This window comes from Chenopodium album, chromosome 22, assembly GCF_948465745.1.
Source record: "Chenopodium album chromosome 22, dcCheAlbu1.1, whole genome shotgun sequence".
NCBI classification, from domain to species: Eukaryota; Viridiplantae; Streptophyta; class Magnoliopsida; order Caryophyllales; family Amaranthaceae; genus Chenopodium; species Chenopodium album.
The window spans coordinates 15,846,435-15,870,459 of NC_137855.1; the positions used below are offsets into that span (position 1 = coordinate 15,846,435).

At 33.7% G+C, this 24,025-nt stretch overlaps 2 protein-coding genes across 2 annotated transcripts; both read right to left on the bottom strand.

Annotated features, from left to right (window-relative positions):
- Positions 1 to 52: 52 nt before the first annotated feature.
- On the bottom strand, positions 53 to 4,679 carry LOC145604902 (putative inactive leucine-rich repeat receptor-like protein kinase At3g03770). Its single transcript, XM_081660891.1, has 7 exons — positions 2,998 to 4,679; positions 2,251 to 2,384; positions 1,851 to 2,091; positions 1,563 to 1,756; positions 1,401 to 1,447; positions 974 to 1,085; positions 53 to 686 (listed from the first exon to the last, which is right to left on the bottom strand). Exons 1-7 carry the CDS (start codon positions 4,316 to 4,318, stop codon positions 432 to 434), a joined length of 2,304 nt encoding a protein of 767 aa, XP_081517017.1. The 5' UTR covers positions 4,319 to 4,679; the 3' UTR covers positions 53 to 431.
- A 9,039-nt stretch (positions 4,680 to 13,718) lies between these two features.
- On the bottom strand, positions 13,719 to 22,930 carry LOC145603791 (chlorophyll(ide) b reductase NOL, chloroplastic-like). Its single transcript, XM_081659775.1, has 13 exons — positions 22,587 to 22,930; positions 20,346 to 20,414; positions 19,046 to 19,107; positions 18,812 to 18,898; positions 17,827 to 17,894; positions 17,654 to 17,702; positions 17,494 to 17,579; positions 16,750 to 16,807; positions 15,101 to 15,151; positions 14,869 to 14,919; positions 14,744 to 14,785; positions 14,151 to 14,261; positions 13,719 to 14,055 (listed from the first exon to the last, which is right to left on the bottom strand). Exons 1-13 carry the CDS (start codon positions 22,852 to 22,854, stop codon positions 14,008 to 14,010), a joined length of 1,050 nt encoding a protein of 349 aa, XP_081515901.1. The 5' UTR covers positions 22,855 to 22,930; the 3' UTR covers positions 13,719 to 14,007.
- Between the last annotated feature and the right edge of the window lie 1,095 nt (positions 22,931 to 24,025).

Below are 24,025 nucleotides of genomic sequence, written 5' to 3' on the forward strand. Positions count from 1 at the left end.
CAAGTGATTCCTGTCAGGCTGTCTGCCCAGCACACCACTAACCAACAAATACTGTAATAGATTGATCCTCAGCTTTGCTGATGAATTAACAAAACTCATTGCTTGGAAAAAAAAGGTGATAAATTAAATTAAAAAAAAAAAGGATAAAAACAAGAATTACACATTACATTCAACTACAAGCTTATATAATTGCTGCCATGAATATTACAACATCCCTCCTTCACTCTTAACTCCCCGTCGTAACTCATAAGTGGTAAATTATTGGCACATTCCAGAAGATTGGCACTACAATATCTTCAGTTGCTAGAATACTAAATTTCTGTTCTAAATAGTATATACAGCATTACAGAAAATGATGTACAGAAAACCAGTATATGTTTAGTCAGGATTCAGGAAGAACATATAATGTTGAAGTTCAAGATGGATTTCTCTCACTGAGAAGTGAAAACAGGAGATAAGGATCTGTCACTTGAACCATCTACTTGGCCCGATTCCTGAATCTGAGCTGCAAAGTGCAAATTCCAGAGTACATCTTCAATGGACGGTCTATCATTAGGGTCGTTTGAAAGTGACCTTACGCAGAGTTCCATCAATGTCTTCACCGAATTGTCTGGACACTCTTTGTGTACTGCCGGATCCAAAATCTGTTTTCGGGCTATCCTGTCTGCCTTAATGCCAACTTCAAACTGCAGATAAAAACAAAGCATCCATAAATAGTGTTCTATAACATATATCATGGAAGAATCATAGGTCATGTTACAGACTTTTCATTTCACCTTTCAGTACTCAAGCTGGACCCTTTGACACATCACCTTGGAGGCTTGGACAATTCTTTCTCTTTGCTCTACGTTACTTGTACTCGGGCACTTGAACATGTACTTGTGTCTTTCACCCGAGTCCAAGTAGCATAGAGCATAGGAAAAGATAAAAAACAAAGAACATAATAATTTATTTGCAGAAATCAAAAACTTACTAAATCTTTTGCAACGGATATATCATTATCAGATGTCATTTCTCTTCCAGCAATGATTTCCAAGAGAATCACTCCAAAGTCATAGACATCACTCTTTTCGTCTTGCTTCACTCTGCATGAATGCAAGAAATTAAAAAACATTGTTTGTAAAGGATAGCAAATGAAATATTATACATACATTGGCAACACAAGGCTCAATATCATGGCAAAATACATAAATACTACAGGATAACTCTTTCTTGAGATGTTATGCTTTTAATTCATCAATATTTTTTTTATAAATAAGATAAAAAAAAAAAAAAAAAAAAAAAAAAAAAAAAAAAAAAAATCTGCAGATTTTGGTTGCGGAACAAATCTTCATGCAGTAATTACACATGATTAGTAGCATAATCTGAAATGTGATGCCAGGCTGATATTGGGTACTTACATTGCTTTACCATTTTCTTTGGATCCAGAGGATGGAAGCATGTTGGCCTAGAAGAATAACCAAAGTGCATTATGTCAGACTATCAGCTCTAAGCCTCTTTTTTCCCGTCAAAATGAAAGCTTCAGAGTTTAGACACAATAAAAATGATCTTTGGAGTGATACCTTATCCATGTTTTCAGCTAACAAAGGCAGATTATAGCTGTTTAGTTTCACATGAAGGCTATGATCCAATAAGACATTGGTTGTCTTGATATTGTTTGAATACAAACCCGGCATCATCCCTGTCTGGAGAAACTGAATACCTTTTGCAACTTCAACTGCAACGGTGATTCTCTTTGCCCAGGTAGGCTTTTGTCCTTGATGAATGACAAATTTTAAGGAAATAAAGTGAGCAAGCATATTAACCAGGCATCTTTGACGACATTAAGCATATTGTGTTAAAGTATTTACCAAAGATGAAATCTCTTAGATTCCCATTTGTAACTAATTCGAACACAAGATATATTCTGCTAACAGTTGAGTCTTCTGTATTGTACTCAAAGCAATGGCCTAGAGCGCTGACCAAATTGATATGTCTAAGCTTTGATAACAGCTCTATGTCATGCGTGTAGGCTTGTGTTCCACGCCGTTTTCTCACTTTCAAGCATTGAATGGCAACAAGATTATCATTGGCAAGTATGCCCTTGTACACCTGATAATCATCAAGGACATACTTGTGTCACTAAACAAAATAATATTCACAAATTTACTATTTACAAAGTAATACTACAAATTATGCTTTTGTAGTAATACAATCTACAAAAACAACTCTGACATGAGAAACCATTTAATGGGGTCGAGAAATTCATACCGGACCAGAAGAACCTTCCCTGATTAGATTTGACGCATCAAAGTTTGCTGTGGCCTCCTTAATCTCATCCAAGAGAAAGTTGCGATAAGCAGGAAGACCAAGGGGTCCCAGCTTTGCCATTTGACAGATCTCCCCTGCAACAAGTGAATAAAAACTTTCATAATTGTGGTTACCACCTCTCATTTGAAACTCAAATTCTTCACTGATCATCTTCTTACAGTATAGGATATGTTAATAATGACTAGTCCATTTTTGTCGTACACATCACATTAACACCATTTATAGCAGAAGTTATGAGCCCATTGCATTTACAGCTTGTTTCGCAGTCAATTTGAATGAGAGGTAATATTAATGATTTGTATGTAGTTTTGCAAGTCAATTCTCAACATCAATGTCTGTTATAAAACTCTATCCCCTATATCATTCGGTATAAATTTGCATCACATCCCATTATACTTCTATAGTTGTTAATGAGTGGTAAACTGGTAATGCAAATTTATGAAAATTTACACGTTAGAGGTGAGAAACATTACCATAGACTTTCTTTGCATAATCACATATAAACTTTTTACAATCTAACACCTACCAAATTGACCATTAACACTCATTATAGAAGAATTCTAAGCTCTTTGACAACAGAAAATCAGGTTTTAGCATCATAGAAAGGTCAGCAACACACAATGGTTTTCTTCTTAATGAAACAACTCATAACCATGTAAGTAAAGCAGCAATAAAGAAATTGCTTACTTGCATCCAAAAGCAGCTTTGAAGGGTACATCATTGTTGCCTTCTCAAGTATAACTCTTGTTTGAGGTTTTTTAAAAGATTGTTTAGAGAATACAAGTCCAACACCCAACACCATAAGACCTGCAAGTGAAGTTGCTCCGACTATGCTCATGGCTACCACAACTTTAGACCCTTTTTCTTTCCCTTTGTGAGGCGAAATCTCCACTGCCAAAGCTTCATTATGACAAAATGCATATGGATGTTGCCTTTGTCTCCCATTCGACAAACAATTACCCCGGTAATGGACATTTCGAGTCTTATTTCTTGATTTCAGACAGGCAGGCAAATCCCCAGTCAAGTAATTGAATGATAAATCCACAAAGTTCAGGTCTGCACCACAAGTCATATTCTGAAGAAGCATTCCATGAAACTTATTCCCAGCAAAATTGACATAACGAATCGAAGGCAACGAAAGCAAAGACGGCATAAACGGCTCAACAAACTCATTATATGAAACATCCAGCTTCTGAAGCTGATAAAAGGAGCTCATATTATCAGTAATTCCAAACCTGAACTTATTCCTCCTTAGTACCAAAGTCACAATTTTATTATGCAAAGTAGGAAAACTTGGTCCTAAAGAATTGTTCCCCAAATCAAGAACTTGCAAATTAGTCAAATTCCTAAGACAAGGAACTTCACCATTAATATTATTCATTGAAAGTTGAAGAATCCTTAACCCTTCCAACCTTGATAATGAAGTGGGTAATGATCCATTTAATGAATTATTCTTTAAACTAAGAACATTTAACTCAGAAAGTGATCCAATCCAAAAGGGTACTTCCCCAATAAACTCATTATGATCCAATACAACAGTTTGAAGATTTCTTAAACCCAACAATTCAACAGGAATAGTACCATTCAATTGATTTGAACTAAGATTTAACATTTCAAGAGAAGTTAAGTTACCTATACTTTGAGGGAGAGGACCCCTTAAACCTAAGGACACCAAAGATAGGACCTTTAAGCTTGGTAAAGCTGCAAGAGCACCAAATAGAGCTTCCATTGAAATATTACCTGAAACTGGAACAAACCCAATAAACCCTTGAGTATGAATTTGAGTAATGTTATCTTCATAACATGCAATTGTAAGATATGGGTTTGGTTCAAAGCTGCAAATATCAATGTTTTGGTCTAAACTGTTTATGTTTAATGGGTAGTTCAGAATCTGGTGAATTGTGAAAAATGCCTGTAATTGTGATTGTGGCATCTGATTTGAGAAGTGGGGTTGTAGCAAAATCATGAAAAGGAGGAGCAAAAATGGAGATTGGAAAGGTTTTTCCATCTGAGCTCCCCAGGAAAGTTGGCAAAAAAATTCCAAACAGTTAAGGCTTTTTCTAAGGTGTTTTATGGCAGGAATTTCTGAGGAGTGTACATAGTAAATTAAATTAGTAAGGGAATACTAGGAGTCTAGGACAATGTTACATCCACCGTTGTCTGTCGAGGGATAACGACTCTAACACTGTGATTCACAATCGTCGTTTTACAAGGGGTTAATAGTCGTAACTAGACCTAACGCTTAGGATCAATCAAACATTTTCCGACTTGAGGATTTAAGTACCATTAGGCATTAGTGCAGTAATAAATAATGAAGGGGTGCAGACAAATGCAGTAATGCAAAGGAGAAATGAAATGAGCAAAGACATTTGTTTGTGCATGTGTCAGAAAATTGCAACTTTTACTGTAAAAAATGTGAATCCAGCAAAACCACTTGCTATAATGTGGTTGTGGAGGGAAAATTGTTGATCAAATATTGTTATTTTATTTGGTTGTGTAGATATAAACAAAAGGATAAAGTCATTTTCACCTTTCTAATGTGCTTTTTTGTTTTCTTTGGCGGCAACGTTTGTTTCTGATAGTTCACGGGGTTAATAGTGCACACTAACTGCTCTGTTTCCAATGCAAATATCATGGATTATTTGTTGTCATTTGTGAATTTAAGCTAAGATACAAATGTAATGAAAGTATTTTACCATTGTAAATTTGCAAATGTTATATAGTCACATCACTCACAATGTGATGGAAAACTAAGTTTGTTTGGTCTTTTATGATTTTGTAAAATTGAATCAATTTGAATGATTCAAAGGTTTTATTCTACTCAGAAAAATGGGCAATATTATGGAGCCCGTTAATTAATTTCATTAATTTAAATTAAAATATTTTTTATGAAAAGAGAAAGAAGATAAATAGCTCTATAGTCAAAAATAAATAAATGGATAGATAAATAGCTCTTAATCTTCTTAGCTCTTTGTTTCTTTTCCTAATACAAATTTGGTTTATATTATTTTTATTTCACATATATGTTTTTTGATTTTATATTTAAATTGGTAAGCGGCCCAATAAAGAAGCACCCCAATAAAGAAGCGGCCCAATTGTTAAACTCGCCCAAAACGAACATGTGACCCAACCCAAACCTTCACTTCCTAACGCGACCCACTCCAAAACCATATTTTGATTTTCAATATTGTTTTACTTCTCATTAAATTTTCAAAAATAAAATTCTTCAATTAATTTCTTTGATTTTCTCTCTCCAAACTCCATTCTCTCTCCTCTACATGATTTTACTTCACTAAAAATTGAAAAATCAACAATGGATATACGAGAAGAGATGCAAAATCAAAAGGATTGTTCCAAAAAAAGGTAAATTTTCTGTGATTTTTGCCGAATTTTTGTAAATTTTTATTAACATCACTGACTTTTGTTGTTAATTTTCGTCCAAATTTTTTGATACTTTGTTTGAATTTTTTGTTTCATAATCATATTAGGAAACCAATGCTTATGTTCACATTTTGAATGATTATGTTCACTTTCTAAAATGCATATGTTCATATTTTTTTATGCCTATGTTCACTCTCTGAAAAAGCTAATGTTCACATGTAAGGGAACCTATGAATATGTTCATATTTTGCATGATTATTTTCTTTTTTTGGAATTTATATATTCACATTTTTTTTAATATGTACATATTTTTTATACTTATATTGCATATGTTTCATAATCATATTATTTTTAATTTCTTCAATTTTTATGTTCTTAATTAAATGCCTTATATCCAAAAATATCTTATATGTTCATAAATAATTTCAAATGTTCATGATGTAAATATGTGTTGCTCATGAAATATTCTCATTAAGTCTGTTGATGCATATGTTCTATTTCTTAAATGCATATGTTCATATTTTTTTTTTACGCATATCTCTTCACCTTTTAAATGCTTAGATTCACTTTAAGGTAACCAATTCTTACGTTCATATTTTGAATTGTTACGTTCACTTTCTGAAATGCATATGTTCATATTTTTTATGCCTATATTCAATTTCTGAAAAGCTAATGTTCACATTTAAGGGAACCTATGTATTTGTTCATATTTTGCATGATTATGTTCATTGATAAAAAAAAATTAGAAAATCAGATGAAATTCATACACAAATGAAATTGATCAAAGCTAACAAAATTCAATTCATATGAATTAAAAAAATCAGATAAAACTTAATCAATCGGAATTAAGCACAAATTCACCACACAATATAATAAAATCGAAATTCATACATAAAACGAAAAAACTAACTTTTTAAAAATTCATACATAAATCAAATTCATACATAAATCGAAATTCATATACAAATCGAAAAAACTAGCTTATCCGAAATCATACATAAATCGAAATTCCATGTTTTAAGGAACAAATTCAATCAAAAAATTGAAATAAAAGAGAAAAATGAAAAGAAAACCGAGGAGAGAGAAATTAAAGAAGGAAGGAGAAAAAACAGAGGAAAAGAAAATTATAATGAAATTTTTTATCGAAAATTTTGATGAAAATCAGGAAAGAAAAGATTGAGAAGAGTGAGAATTTGGAAGAAGGAAACCAAAAAAATAAAAAAGGAAACCAAAAATTCACACGAGAAGAAACGTTAGAGCTGAGATGATTATGAGTTGTATGATTTGAGATGAGCTGAGTTTCTTGAAGAAAGTCATGTTTTTAGCATGTTGCAGCTATTCTACATGCATGAGGATGCATGTAAGAATATGCGGGTCTTTAGATTGTAGAGACATTCAAATGTAAGGTTGGACCCAATTTTAGAACCTATGTGAATTTTAAAAAAAATGCAGGAGGAGGAGAGAGAGACATTGCTGATATGTCTATTTTATATAATGATTTACCCCCGTCCCTTGCTCATAATTAGTAGTGTTTTTTGCTCTTTCGAGCCACTTTTATTACTAATTGGTGTTTTCTAGTGTTTTCGTAGTTTTGGTTGAGTTTTGTAGGGAAATTGCACTCTAGGAGCATTTTCCCGGATTTTCGAGGAGCGACTACGAGCATTGGAGGAGCACGACCACTTGTTGAAGCCCAAGGCCGGTTGGAGTAATCAAATCGGTGATTAAGGGCTCGGTGTTGGAAATTCCGAGGCATTTGGACCAAGTTTCAAAGACCCAAAGAGGAAATCCGATTGGGCCGAAGATTCGAGGCCCAATCGAAGTCGATGATTGGTGCCAAGTGAAGCCGCCCGGAGCCAGGTAGCCCCGCCCGGCCGGGCGGGGCGAGCAAAAAAGAAAAGGGAGCAGCGCCTGGTGGTCGCGCGCGAGAAGGGGTTTCGAGACAAAAAGGCGGGCCCGGCCGGGCGGTACGGTGCCCGATCAGGCGCGAGTTTTTGAAGGAGGATTAAGCTCCGGATTAAGTTTGTTTAGCGTAGAATTTCTTGCTTAGTATAAATGTAATTTTATTAAGCAAGTTTAGGATCTTCTTCTCTTTTTACATACTCTTACTATTATTCTCTCTCTACTTAGATTTTCTCTCTCTAAACTTTTACTCTTGTTCTTAACTCCGTTTGTAATTCCGTCGATTCGGTACGATCTCTACTTTATTAATTTCAGTATTTTTATTCCTTCAATTCCTTATGACTTGTTTAATTGCTTTGATTTGTTTAGTGTTAATCATGTCTGAGTAGTTTACTTTCTAGAGTTTATGGGGATCTAATAAATAATATGAAGGGGTAAATTATGATTGTTGATTGTTAATGCTTAATTAATTTCCTATTGATTGAATTAATGCTATGCAATTAGATTAGGCCTGGTTTAATTGTATGAGTTTGACAATATTGATTCGAGATTCGAGAGATGAGAATTAATGTTTAGGTCTAGTTTCAATAGGCAGATTAATTTATAAATGGTTAGGTCGAGATTCAAGAGATGAGATTTAATACCGGAAAATTAACTCTGTGATCGTAATACGTAGCGAAAGCCCTTTATGAACTGATTAATTGATGCATTGATGATTGATTATTATGTTTTAGTCTGGAATATTGTTTATTAGTGAACCTATGCCCTAGGCTTTTATTATTTGATTTCTCCCTGCATTACTTCCTTACTCATATTCTTCGTAGTATAGACTTTAATAATAACAACATTGGTTACCTTGATAATTTAGATTATAATAATTAATTAGGAATAGAAAGACTAGTTTCCCTGTGGATTCGACCCTACTTCCCTATCTGCATTAGTTAGAGGACTTAGGTAATTACTTTTGATTAAGGGATACAACTTTACCCTGTCAATTGCAAAGCCTTAAATCCACCATTATGGAGAAAGAGAGAGAGTTAGCTAATGAGGTTAATTGAAGAGGGAAAAAAAATTATGAAACTACTAAATAGAGTTAGTTTTTTCATCCAAATTAAAGATGTTTTGCTTGGAAGGGGAGTTGAACCTAACCACTCAGAACTGATCCTCCAATCCAGATTAGCCCAAATGGTGAATCGGGTGAAACACCAAAACAAAAATGATGTTTTGCATGTTTAAAATAAAGTAGTATATAAATAGTGAAAAAAGTTAAACCGTGTCCATTAATTGAAACGGAGGCATCTTCTAAGCTCCTCCCTTAATTATATTATATACTTCCTTCGGCTTTCAATAGTTGCAACTCACACTTTTTCGTGATATTTAAGAAAAGTGTGGTTCACATGATTTAATACACTTTAGATCGGGGTGAGAGATTGTTAGGAGTATAATTTAGTGGGTCATGTGCTTTAAATAAGGGAAATATAATAACTTTTTCCCCAAATAACTTTCCAATTATAGTGTATTGCAACTATTATGACATTTCCATTTTTAAGAAGTGTTGCAAGTATTAAAAACAGAAGTATATGTGATTGGTATGATTTTCACATGCAGCTACTTTTTCTCCGTAATTTATTAACCCAAAAAGAAGTTGTCCAAATATTAGTAAACCTTTAACCTAGTTAATTATTTCATATCTAAAAGGATAAACTAATTAGTTCATATCATATTTGAAAAAAATAAATTTGGACTATACTTTATTGCTATATGTGGGAATTTTTATTGTTAAATATCTTTAGTTTTTGCTAGAATTTTTTTTATAAAATAACATATTTGTTAAATACTCATTAATACAAGTCTAAGAAGATCCAATTTGATACAAAATTTCCCTACGACTTAATATATAAAGTTAAAGTTAGGTTAAATCAAACAACCAATTCATAAAAAGATTAAAATTTAGATTATATCATAGGTGAACTTAAAGTCTAAATGGAAACCGAGTAAGGTCATGTTCATTTTAGCTTTAAAAAAATATTAAGTTAATAATATCATTTTAATAAATATAATTTCAATTTAGTAAAAGATTAGAAACTTTAAAATAAGAAACTTATCGGTAAATATAAATTCAGTTCAGTAAAAATAATTTCAATTCAATATAAGTAATTTTAGTTCATTAAAAATAATTAAAGTGCAACAAAATAAATAAAGAAAAAAAAAATTAAGCTTAGTTAAAATAATTTCAGTTCAGCAAAGATATAAAATGAACAAGACCTAAATATTGTGTACCTTTGTTATAATGAGATGAGATTAGACAAAAACTTAGAAGATACATATGAAAATATCAGATTTTCAGAATACCTTGCAAGTTGCAACATAAGAGAACTAAGTTTGACTTGCTCTAAACTCAGATTTAACATAAAATTAAACAATCTGATCCTGATTCAAACGAATTTGGATGCATACAAAAATATGAATGAATTCGATTTATATCTGTTATAAACTACGGAGTAATTTACAACATAACAAAATATGAAACTGGTCCACCAACATAACCTCAATGAAAGGATGTGGAGTTGCTTGATGGTAGCACTCCCATCTCGTAACCTCGAGGTTACGGGATCGATCCTTGCCCCCAGCATATACTGGAATTTCCCCGCCCCCCGTTGTACCCGCCCTTGTGGCTCATATGAATCAAAAAACATAACCTCAATGACTCATCAGTCATCACACATAAACAATACTCGTAAGATTGCTATTGTCAAAAAAAAAAAAAAAAAAAAACACTACTCGTAAGAAACTTGTTTGCAGCCTCTTAGAAGTTCACACCACATAAACTATTTTTGTCTTTATTTATTTTATTTGTTTTCAGGAAAAACTAGTGACATTACTAGAGTTCAACAAAAACAATAATAGAGCACTTTAGAGTTGCAAAATGCCAACCTAAAAACGTACTAGCTAAGAAAACCAAATAAACAATTGGCCCTAATCCAATTTAGTTCACGGACCTTACATTATTGATTAGAGATTTTATATCTTTTCTCATAAATATAGTGTTGAAGATAATATTGGTCCTAATCCCTTTAAGAAATTAAATTCGAAAATGAAATGGCCCTACATTACAGTATTAGAGATAATCGATTGGAAAATTTTGGTAGTATTCTTAGGGGGTTGTTTGGAATGACTAATGGAAATTGAGTGAAATAAACAAGTGAGAGGAAAGGAATTATTTTTTGTTTTTTTTTTTTGGGTGTTCCACCCATTTCATCCTTTGAGTTAATCTGAATTCGAGGATCAGTTCTGGGTGGTTACGTTCCACTTCCCTCCCAATTGTACTGTTGTTGCGGGGGATCGAACACAGGTCTTCTCTACCAAGTGTAGTCCCAATCACCACTACACCAACATCCAATTGGTAGGAAAGGAATTATTTAATTCTTATCTTTTCATTTGCTTGGTTTAATCATAAAAGGAATCACTTAAACCTATTTTCCTTTATTTTTTTTGAGGAGGGTAAGGGTAAGTGTTAAATTAGGTTTTAGAGAAGTAACACATGCATAGGTGGAAACCATTACCCAAGGGTAATGATGATGTTCCGGGTACGGAACCAAGGGTTCAGACTGGGATATGCTGGGTCCAGCTGGTAACCTGCACAAAGGAACACAAGTGACTGCCCTCGGGGAGTCGGGGGTGACTTGGGGAACCCCCCTCCGATGCTTAAGTTAGAATGTGTTTAGAAAGAGAAAATGTACTTAGATAGACAAATAGAGTGTGTGCAATAAATTGTGTGTCTAACCTCTTTTCCGTTGTTCTTTATCCCTTATCTAATTTATAGGTGTACGAAGTCCTTCAAGAGGAGTCCTACTTGGTCAACCTGCGGGTGTAAGGAATATTTCAAACTGTCAACTTTGAGCCCCATTGTGATCATGCACTTAAGCGTGGTGGCGTCCAAAGGGAAGGAAGCTAGAGATAAAATAGTCGCCAAAAAGTTTCAGGAACTTGTAAACCGTTCACGGGTGTGAAGGTTACACCCCATTCACAATCATATAGATCGCTAACTCTATAGAGGTCCGGAACCATGACTAGATATTGGGAGATAATGATATGAATTCAATCTTAAAGTGATTGAACAAATTTTCAATCGTTGAAAAATTAAGGTAATTTTTCTTCCAAGATTTATAGCATTGTTATATAAACATCATCCATGACTTTTTGACTACTAAAAAAAGCTAGTACAAAAATGAACATAATCAATTATTAACAAAATGAAAAATTAGGATCGAAACCACTCTTTGATATTGTTGAAAATTTAAATGGAATGATAGATGGAGGGGGAGTTGTCATATGTAGGGGTAAGTATAATTGGGCATCCTGTAAAAATTTCAGGAACCAGAATCGGAACCTGTTGTAACAGGTTCCTCAAAATGGGAACCGAAACCAAAACCTGTTGTTCCTGAAAATTGGGAACTGGAACCTACAGGTTCCAGTTCCGATTTAGGGTACCCTGTATTATAATATACTCACTAACTTTTTTTGCGGATTTTAAATAAAAAACTGGTTGGTCACTAATTTATAATATTTGCAACTTGCAAATAAGACAAACTAATAGTAGTTGTCTAACAAATTTAATATATACTTGTATATTTTTATAATTGTAATTTTGATATTTATTATTTAAAAATTGAGTAAGAATTAGTGTATGATTTGAAACTAAGTGATACTTTTATCAGGTACAGGGTACCCTACAAGTTCTGGTTCCAAAAAATCGAGAACCTGAACCAAAACCTGTTACAACAGGTTCTTCAATTTGCTACCCGAAATCGGAACCTCTTCCGGAACCTACGATTCCTAACAAGTTCCGGTTCCGATTCAGGGTACCCTGATTTTTTGCTCACCCCTAGACTCATATGTACAGAAATAGTAATTTAGTACGAAGTGATTATAATTTAGGAAATTTTGGAATTTGGTACCTCAAAAATGAGGGCTGTTGAATTTTGGTACCCGTTTAAAATTTTATTTTATTTTGGTACCCATCAAACTTTAAAAATATTGCTTTTGGTACTTCCATCTATCTTCTGTTAAGTTTGCCGTTAGTGGGGCCCAGCCATAGTCCTGCTACCTCCCAGCCACCCTTCCTCCTCCTCAGCCACTACATTGCCATCCCCCTCCCCGTAATGGCTGCCGGCGACCCCAAAAACCACCCCTTCACCTCCAAATGCACCACCAACTCCACAACAGCAGCCGCATCAACAACCACCTCGCCACAAACTGCAACATACTCCAACACACAAAACTGCAGCAAACTCCACCTCGCCACAAACTACAGCGCACTCCACCTCGCCACAAAACTGCATCAACAATCGAAACCACCCTCCATCTCCACCTGACCGCCGGCGAGTAACAACACACAATTCGCAGCAGCCCCACAGCACACAACCTACAAAACTGTACCGTCGAAACCACCACCGCAAACGCCGAAGCTGCCACGACCACCGCGTTTGCCTCAAACACCGCCCCATGAGCGCCCCTAAAGCTACGCCGCTGTTGTTGTTGTATGATTTGAGAGGAGAGAAAAGAAATTGAACCCAAAAACCCTAAAAAATTGATTTGACGGAAAGGGTTGTGAGAAAGGGTACCGTAAAACATGTCACAAATTATGTTAAGAATATGATTTTTGAATAATAGTTGTCAATATTTTTTGAAGAAAGATATGTGAAATCTCTTTATCTTAAATATAAATGGAGTATCTAATAAAAATAATACGAATAATATTTTTGTATAAAATTTGTCTCCATAATTAATAGATTAAGAGAAAATACTAAGGACACGTCAAGAGTGGAAACGTGTCATAATTAGAGTGTGTTTTAGTGAGTATACTAGTTTAGATCCCGTGCGATGCACGATTTTAAACAAACACATTATGAGCTTTGTTTATAATACGGAGAAAGAAAGTTTTCTACTCCGTTAATATGTTGCATACATAGTTAGTAATTTCAAGTGTAGCATATTACTTGTAAAACATACACAAAAATAAAAATAAAAATAAAAATAATAAAAAAAAAATCACAATGAACACTTATAAACATCGAAACATTAACATACTTGTAAAAAAAAAAAGAACTCGAAAGGTACAAAGGATAAAACATATGAAAGGTTTATTAGATAAAAAAACAAAAGTAAAAGTAAAAAAATAATAAAATAAAAACTTATGACATCAACATAGCAAATTGGCGGGAATTTTTTTTATGTCAAAGTAACATGTGTACAATTACAATTTGTAGAGGGGATGATGTCAGCAACATTTTGTTTTAGTATTAGTTAATAGATAGATATTTAATGATAATCGCTTCCAGTATTCCATATAGTTATAAAATGGGCAAAATAATAGGGAAGAAACTTAATACACTAAATTTTTGAGCTGCAAACTTTTCAATCTTCAAGCACATATCTATTCCTCCTGGCACCAAAGAAAATTCTCTGCATAGCAAATTTGAAACAAAGTTCATTTCAGACAATATATACCAGGAAGCCATTGACAACAGAGCAAAAATCTCTTTGTTCTTTCAACTTACTGAGAAGATCTGTGAGTAGGCTTTCACCCCAGTTAAAAACCGTATGTATGTTGGTTTTGTTGATCCATTGCCAGCAATTGATCTAATGTTAGGGACAAGGTACTCCGCAACCTGTATAGAGGAATACAGCATTATTACTAAATTTTAATTCAGTAAACAAAAGCAATATATCTCTCATATCCTTGTTAGGGCTTGTAGCTTTGTTCCAGCACATTCCAGCTATCCAGTGTTGTATTAAGAGACCTGATCTGTAGTTTCACACCTAGAACACCGCAATATACTAAGCCAAAATCATTAGTGAAATCTCAGCAGCATCAACCTTGACATCAATTACCACAGCCAAAACCTGTAGCATTAGGTGCTGTTGCTCTGTTGGCTAACTTGATGGGTCTGAAGTTCAACGGAAAACTTTTTGGTTCAATTTCTGACTTCTAAAAGCATTATGATTACATTAAGGCATTACATTACATAGCAAAGCATCACAAAAAAATGAGAGCATTAGTGCACTACAATTTGGAATGGAATGCTCAACCATTTTCAAGTAGGCAACAAGTTCATTAACAGATTAATTGGTGATTAAGATGGAATCTTACAACTTCTGCAGGTTCTGCAAGAACATTTATGAAAAACTTTGCCTGCAGATGAAATAATAAAAAATAAATCCTTTATTGAATGGTAAATTAAACAATATAAAAAAAAAAAAAGTTGTCAATTGAACCTGCTTTGTTGTAGCACCCGACATCAGAAGATCAGTTGTGACCATTCCAGGCTGCATTTTCATTATGAGATAGAAAACTGTTAATATTGAAATGACATCTAAAGGAAAAGCGTACATCACGATCATGCGGAGTGTTTGATTCCCCATTTCTTTTAATTCTATAAACCATTGAGTTCTCTGGAATAGTTAGCACAAGGACCACAATTTGAAAAACAGATAAGTTATAACATACCGACAAGTTATGCACCACCACATTTTTCACATCCTGCATTTGCAATTCAGCCTGCAAGCAGAAAGTCCCATTAAAATGCTGTATTAGCTTAGAAAATGAATCTGTAGCCTTTTCCTCGACTGGAAATGTTTTATTTCTGTTCAGGGTATTTTTAATCAAGCTAAAATGTGCATTGATAGTGACAGTTTGACAAACAATCTCTAGGATGATCTAGGTTAATAATAATAATACTGTTAACCCCACTGTCATTAACTGCAAGATCATGGTAAAATTTGAACTTAAAGTTCATATTCTCCTTTAGAATTTTCCTCTACAAAGCCCTTACCTTATCTGCTTATTTGTCAAAACACTGTCTAAGCATGGGATAGCAGGCTAACAGAAATTCATTCATAACATGCATAAAATGGATCAACAAAGAGTTTTTTTTATACACCCCCATTTATAATTAAGTGCATCACTTGCTTTATTCGCCCATTTTTATGCATCACTTCCTTATATTATCCATCTATATTTTATTATTTCTTTCCCATCTCACTAACCCCACTTGCTATGATTCTTTTTCTCTTTCCATGCCCCCCATCCATATATTTTTTTTTCTCTTTCCATGGCCCCCATCCATACTCACACTCCTTTTATGTGTGGATAAATCCCTCACTTCACTTTTTTATCAACATATTATGTTTCCAACTTCACACTATAACTTTCACATCAATTCAATTTCCAAAAACTATATGCATATACAAGTGATGCACTTATTTAAACAGAGTATATTTTGAATATTTAACTTCAAATATGATGATATTAGCGCTCTTAGAGCTCCCAGTATGGACGTTTAGAATAATCATAAACCTATTGCTAGTCCAGGTCCCTCTAGCTACATTTGCGCTGATGGTGAGAGGATGTTAATGCAGGTCTTAACAAATAAAACCACCATCGTCAGTAACCCTTCATCACAGTTAGAACCCACCACAACCCGGCAAATAAAAAAATAAATAAATAAATATAAAATAAAATAAAACTAATGATATTTTCCAGATGAATATAAGATGAAGAAACAATGAACTACTACCCATCATGGACATATACTTTTCAAATATTTTTTTTTATTCTAATACATACTATCAGCCAGGTAACCCTTAAGTAGGAGTATAAGCTACTAAGCTAGTCAAAAAGTCAAATTCATTGTTAATACTAAACATGTGTGATGAGTCTAAGTTCACCTAAGCAGACTCTAACATGAGCTCTTGACTGCGTAACGAAGAGAATAAAACTTGTTTTTTACACTTTCAAATTACTTCAGAATATTTTGAATTTTTTTTATAATCTATCATTCCATGATTATTAACAAGGCCAAACATCCAATGGTCATCCCTATATTACCAACCTAACCCATCATCCTTGCTATCTCTTCGATTTAAAAAAAAAAAACAAAACACAAATTACCACCTTAAGATAGGTCCTTCATCTAAGGTTTCTCCTCTAGATCCTAAAAGATTTAGAAATATGAAAATTCTGAAGCTCAAGTTTCAGTGTTCAATCACACACTACTAGGCCTCAATATAAATGGCATTGTACAAAAATAATGAAATTCCTACACATATTCAACACAAAAAAAGGCAAATTACGCAGGGATATAATTTATATCTCACCTGTAACGATTTAGTCAGATGCACCACACTGCGCTTGGTCGCTCCATATGCAGCAAATCTAATTAGTGAACATCCAAAAACAACATAACATAAACCTTCCAAAAGGGGTGTCCCATCTAAAGAATGACTAAATAAAGAGTACTTTAATGCTAACAGTAAATGTTATCTAATAATCAGTTACTAATTTTCAAATCTAGCTATGCAACTACATCTTATCAACAAGTTTACAGAAAGAAAATGATAGCTTTTGCTCATGGGAACTGTAATATTGCAGATATACAGTCTGCTCAGCCAGAATTATCAGGGGCTGGTCAGTTGTTGATAAGCAAATTCCCTCCGTTTCTCTCTTAAGTGTTGCACTTCCCTTGATCGGGCCTTATTAAAAAGTGTTACACTGCCTTATTTGGCAAGCTACATTTTAATATCACTATCTGTCTCCTTTCATGGTTCCCACGCATATCCATCCCAAATTTGTTATATTTCTCTAATCTCACATCCCTTACCTTTCAATAAACTATTACCACCACTATCTCCCCTTATAAATTTTTTAATCCCATTTACAACTTATTATATAAAAGTAAGTAAATTACTTAAAATTGTGTGCCGCTAGAAGTGTAACACTAAAATAAAACTAATAATAAAGAAAAGCCTTTGGAACATCAATTACAGTTCTATTACATATGGCATTGGAGGCTTTGGAGCCAAGGAAGTGGGAACATTATACACACAATGAATCTAAGATACCTTGGGGTTGGTCTTCCATCAGAACCAGCACCATCAATATTGAATATATGACCGCCTCTAGGTTGGTTCAACATCATCTTCATAGCCTATAAAACAATATAGTTCAAGGATAGAGTATTCGTGTATCCTTCGAAAGCAAAGAGAACTATTTGCCTATTACCTCTCGACAACAGAGCATCAAGCCTAGGGTATTTGTAGTGACCACCTCACTGCATAGATGCATGTTATTAATCATCTAATAGGATGCTGACAACTGACACCGTAAGGATATTGCCAATTATGCCAATTGCATGAGTATGAGAGAAAAGATGAAGGCAAGGAAAATATACTCACATCAGATCCTCATCTGATGCTTCTGCCAAAGGCTTATAGCTATATGCATTAGATCCTGCATTATTAATCTGCATCAGTAGTAATACAAGATTAATCTAAAAGGTCACTAACATGCCAGATCAAGAAGTTATGTAATCATCTGCGAGCAAATTTCATGAACACTGTTCTCTCAAGCAGTTCACCTAATTGGGTGTTTTAAGGCCCTAATACAAAAGTAGCCATCTGACAATAATATCACACACCGTTAGATAAGTATGTGTTCAATCATGCAGTTTCTGACTCGGTTGATTGAATGCTTTCATTTGACTAGTAACATTATCAATTCTAAACTAAAATTTGTAATCCATGAGAATCCCAAAATATTGGCACCATAGGTCATCCCACGATCGCATTAGCACAGGTACAAGTAGATCTGTCAATCTGGCCAGTCAAATGGGCTTTTGGTCAAGCAAGTTTGAATGGCTTTCAGATCCAGCAAGTTAGAATGGATTTTCAGGTCATATCCATAATCCATTATCCATTATATTTGCCGATTGCTGGATTGTTTCAGGTTTTTGGTTTAAATATTATGCCCATGAGCCATGACCCTTCAGTATTAGACAGGTTCTCAAAACCTGGTCAAGATTTGGGGTCAACAATCCTTTTTTTTTTTTTTTTTTTTTGGGTAGAAAACTAGCCCATTTGAGACAACTATAGCTTTGTGCATACCAGGACCTACTAGGAAAGAAAATTTTTAAGACTAGCCTATGGGGGGGGAGGGGGGGGGGGGCAAGGGAGGGGGCTGGGATAGGAAATTTTCCCAAAAAAGGGAAAAATATATAACTTTAGCTTGACTCGAGTAGAAGCTATAGCAATGTGTCATTGAGCCCACCCAACATTATATTGGTGCTTCCCTGTACACGTTACTCTTGGGAAGTAATAATTATTTCTATCTTTAATATTTTTGACACCAGAAGGTTAATAATATTAAGGATCAATTAAATACCCATATATCAATGTATTTTAGTTTTTCCTGTGCAAATGCAACTAAATTCTTCACATCTTGCCCATCCCTCACATCGCACTTGGTACCCTGCAAAAAGAAAGTTACTTAAGAAAATTGTTGAACCTAGTATGCTCAAAGTTGGACATTAGAGTTAGATGCCACTAAAGAAAATATAACTGAAGCTATACTTTTATAGAAAGGAGGTTTAGATAAAAGAGGTTGTGAAGGAGGTACCCACACACGCAGATCCCCAAATTCTCCTCTTAAGCTCTGAACTGCCGATTCTACTCTTTCACCTGTCAACAGAATGGTTATACCATTATTTGAAAGACATATATCGATTTACACTAATACTGAGGTCAAGGTGTCAAGCTTAATAACTCATCATTAGTTATGATCACCAGAACAGCCAGATATTAACAAAATAGAATAAAAGACATACTCAAATGCAAATGTAAACCATGAGGTGGATGAAAAAACATATACATCTAGTGTGACAAGCTGAAAGACATGTCGTACTTACAACAAATACAATAATAGAAGTTTTTTTAAAAAAATACAATAAATCATTGCATGAGATGAGTTACCTATTGGATTCACTGAGATTAATTGTTAATACCCAAATCCTCTAGTGTTTTTACTAACCCATACTTTGGTATCTTTGCATAATTAAGTTTATGTATGTTATGAAACTAACCCGACTAACTCTCAAAACTAAGCAGTTAACCGTCAAAAAATTCTTAGAATTTTAACAGATTTCCTTTAGGCAAAGTCAAGAAATTAATGCTCTCAATATGAATTAGCAACCTAATCCAGCGGAAAGCAAGGCTATCAAATCGAGTACGTATTTAAAGTTACAAACTCAAAGATCAAACCACAAGTCATTAATTTAAACATCATGCATGAGTGAAGACTTCAAATAATCACTTAAAATTCATGAATGAGACTCATCAGAACTTCACATAAAGTCAGTTGCTCAAAAAACCTATATGACCAATCTGGGCGCTTCAGACCTTGATAAGACAGTGAAACCACCCCTTGCTAATCTACAATCCATTGCATGCTGAAATTAATGATTAATAAACAGCACACTCTAACTTATCCAGTTTAAAACTTTTGACACTTGCATATGCTCATATCCAACCAATTGTACTCTTAAGTCCAAACAAGCCCAAGGTGATTTGTAAACTAAGGCCCTCAGTTGAACTAAAATTTGCAGAATTGAATTTATCTTTACTGATCAAAAAACTGATTTAACTGATCATTATTGATTTCTAGTGCTATTAATTGCAGTAGGCCACTGATTAAAAATTTAAAAATGACATTACTGATTATACCTGGTTTTTTTTTTAAAAAAAAAACTGATTACAACCAATTTTACTTATTAGAACTGATGAATTGATGAATAAAATTCATTAATACTGAATTTTTATTTATCTTTTTATTTTTTTGGTAAACTGAAGAAGATAGCAGTGAACGCAGAAATAAATTTATTTGATTCTTTTGACAATACATAACTATAAATGATTCTCACCTGTCCTTGAACAAATAATGACATTGTCACCTGCTTTTAAAAACTCTTTAGCCAGTGCATACCCTATCCCTGTTCAGCAAACAAAACATCAATGCCACAAAGTAAAAAGAAAATGGGGGAAAAAAAATGGAGGCAGATCAAGAAAGTTAAGCAACCAATTAAATTATGCCTAGCTCTTACATATCCTAGCCATATTTGATTTCGGATTCTTCCAACTCACATACCAATTTGGTGATGCTTCGAACCATAAATTAATTGCAAGCCACGAACATCAATAGTTCCCCATCCATAGAAAACCCAAAAAAATTATGATCACATTTCAACTAGTATTTCCCGTTTCCCAAAGGTATAAAAAGAATCGTATAGTCTAGATTATCAATGAAAACTGACAAGAAACGGTTTCGGATTGGGATTTCTACCATACGTAAAGAACACTATCTAGCCAATTTTTTCTTATTGATCCAGGAAGATCCAGATAACTTGATAGAGTGTACAAGTCAGAGAAATTTAAGCTAAGTACATCAGACATGTACATCAGACAAGTAAACAGTTAAAGAAAAAATTTGGAGTTGTCTTTTCTTTAGATTCTAAAAGACTCTAAGTAACATATTGTTGCAAAGACAAAATCTACTTAGTTTTTAAACTACAAAACCTACGATGAATTTCAAGTCCACCACCAAGCAAATGGCTAACATCAATATGGTGTAATTGATACTCCCTCCTAATCAGAAACATAAGCCACATTCCTAATTTAATATTTCCTCCATCCTTACTATTGTCAAAATATGATTGAGAGCCATTATAGGAATTGGACTATTGGAGTTGAAACAACGCAAACATCTTTCATTTTAAGAAATTTACATTTCCACCATTTTAAATAGCCTTTAAATGTAACTAACTAAATCAAGAAATCTGGCCTATATCTTTGTGGACATATAATAATAGAGCGTTTGAGCTTTCCAATATAACCAATACTTCTTTACAATAGCCTGCTCGTTTAAATGCAACTAATTCATCATGTAATAAGACATTTGAAAATGAGGTCTCAACTCTTCCATTGCCCAAGGGAGCTCATATTTTTTGTAGGAGTAAACAGTTATACTACTAAATTGTATTTGACAATCTCACACAATTCCCAAATATAGACCACAAATACAACACAGCCTATTTGTTCTGATAAAGAGGGTGCTGAGGGAGATAATAATCTGATATAGTAATCAGATTACAACTCAAATGGCATAATGACGCATGGAGATCAATATTTGTATTAAAACAAGATTAGTAAAATTAAATAGCATGATAACTAAATGAAAAAAATATAGTTGCACAAGCAACTACAATAATTACAGATCACGGCACAAATTAAATATATATGGTAAATTTTAAAATGTGCAGCAGTTTTATGACATGGCGTTGAGTCGTTGACATATTGCTACATCGTATATGTCTTGGCATTTGCTTTGTCATACTTAACCTTTTACTAATTCGCAAACCCAACCCAATGCTTCTCAATTCCGATAAGGTGCTTATACAACCAATCCAATTAGTGAAGTGATAATTTCTAAGTAAATCAATACAAACAAGTACACTACCCTCTAGAAACAAGACTAAAGGGTACCCGGTAAGCTGCTCACAATCTCAACGTAATGACCAACAACTAATTTGAGTCATTTGACTCTTCATTCTCTTTCTAAAAATCTAAACCCCTTCCTTTCAGTCACTTATTCCAGTGTCCAATTTCCACACCTGTACATTGATTTCACATTGCCACAATTCACATCTCGATATAATCAATGACTAAACTCGTACATTGCACGGGATCAATCCGGCTTACGAACTCATTTCACTGTAAAAGCGAATTCTTAAAAATAAATAAGTCCCACTGACTATTGATTTTATTACTTTAAGCCAATAACAGGAGGAAAATTCAAGAGCATTAAACAATAGCAAGAACAGCCTATTTTTTCTGTCATCTACTACACTTAAAATTCAGTAGTATAAAAACTAAAATTGCACAATTTCACAAAGAAATCAGAAGAGCAGAACCCATTTTCAGGCAATTAATTTCGAGACAACCAATTAACCCATTACACACAATTAAAAACCCCATGAACTCGAAAAAAAAACCCAGAAAATAAATAAATTTCAACACATAATTCCAAGATAAAAATTTAATTGTTAATCAAGGGAAATAATTAAAAGCAAAGGGTAAAAAAAAATATGGGAAAAGATGAAAAATACCTTTAGAAGAGCCGGTGATGAGAACATTGAAAGGAGGAAGCATAGGTTGTTTTTCGCCATTAAAAGAGGAAGCTTGAGCTTTAAGCAAAGTAATGGGGTACCTAATATTATTAACAAAACTTGCATTGATGAGAGTTTGGCGGGAAGTAAATGTGAAGAAATTGGATTTAGGTGTAGTGAAGGAAGAGTAGAGAGAGAGTTTAGGTGGGTTGAATTTTGGTTGAAAAATTAGTGAAGGAATGGATGAAGTACAGGTAACAACCGCCATTTTTGTGGATAAACCACTTTATTGTAGCCTTGTAGGTGCTCTGATTTCTGGATATCTCTATTGTTTACTTGGGGAAGAAAGATCAAGAGAAGTTGTTAAAAGGAAATTTGTCGAATACTCTATCCGTTTCGTAATAATTGCACAAAGTTTTACTAGATAACTAGTGTGTTGACCCAGGCGTTGGCCCTGGGATGTTGATAGATTTTTTTTTTTAATAATTTTTTTTATTAAGGCCCTGTTTGATAGTAAGCTTATTGGAGGTATAATAGTTTATTTGACTAACTTTAGCTGATTGACCAGTCAAACAAGCTAATACAAGTGTTTGGTAGTAAGCTTATTGAAAGAGCTTATTCCACTAAATAAGCTCTTTTTGAAAAAGCTCACTTTAGGAGCTTTTTCAATTAGCTTATTCATTAATTATTGTGAAATGACACTTATAACCTCATTTAATTTAAAATCCTATCTAAACTACCTACCCCACAATTAGCTTATTGGTCATTTCACATACTCAATCACCTTTAAGCTATCAGCTATTTACCAAACACTTGTATATAATCAGTTAATACAATAAGTTAGTCAAATCAGTTAATAAAATCAGCTAGTCAAAATCAGCTAACTCAATCAGCTTGAGCTTTCAGCTTTCTCCCAAACAGGGCCTAAGTGTTTTAATTTATTAGTATTAATAATTAAGAAAATAATGTTAAAATTTTGAAAAGAATTGAAAGATTAATATGAGTTTCATTTGTTTTTAGTTTGGGTGTTTTTTTTATTCTACATTTATATACATTTATGTGGCTTCAATGAAGCATAAATTATTGCTAGTTAAGATGGCAAGGTGTTTGGTATACGTTCCATGAGGCCAGGTTAGGGGATCAAACCTCTTTCTATGCGGTTTTTAGTTAACATTGCCATGAATTATTAAATCGTGACGTGGCACAATGCCCTTGATTATTGAGTGATGACGTGGCGCATAAACCTTTTTAGGAACGCTTTTTAGGGCCTGTTCTCATTGATTGAACTGAACTGAAATGAGCTGAATATTTTATAAGAGAATGAAATTAGGAGCTGAACTGAACTGAACTGAAGTGAATTTCAACGTAAGAGAACAGACCCTTAATATATAGAGTATAGGTACATGAGTCATTCTCGGTTTTTATAATTAACTAGTTTG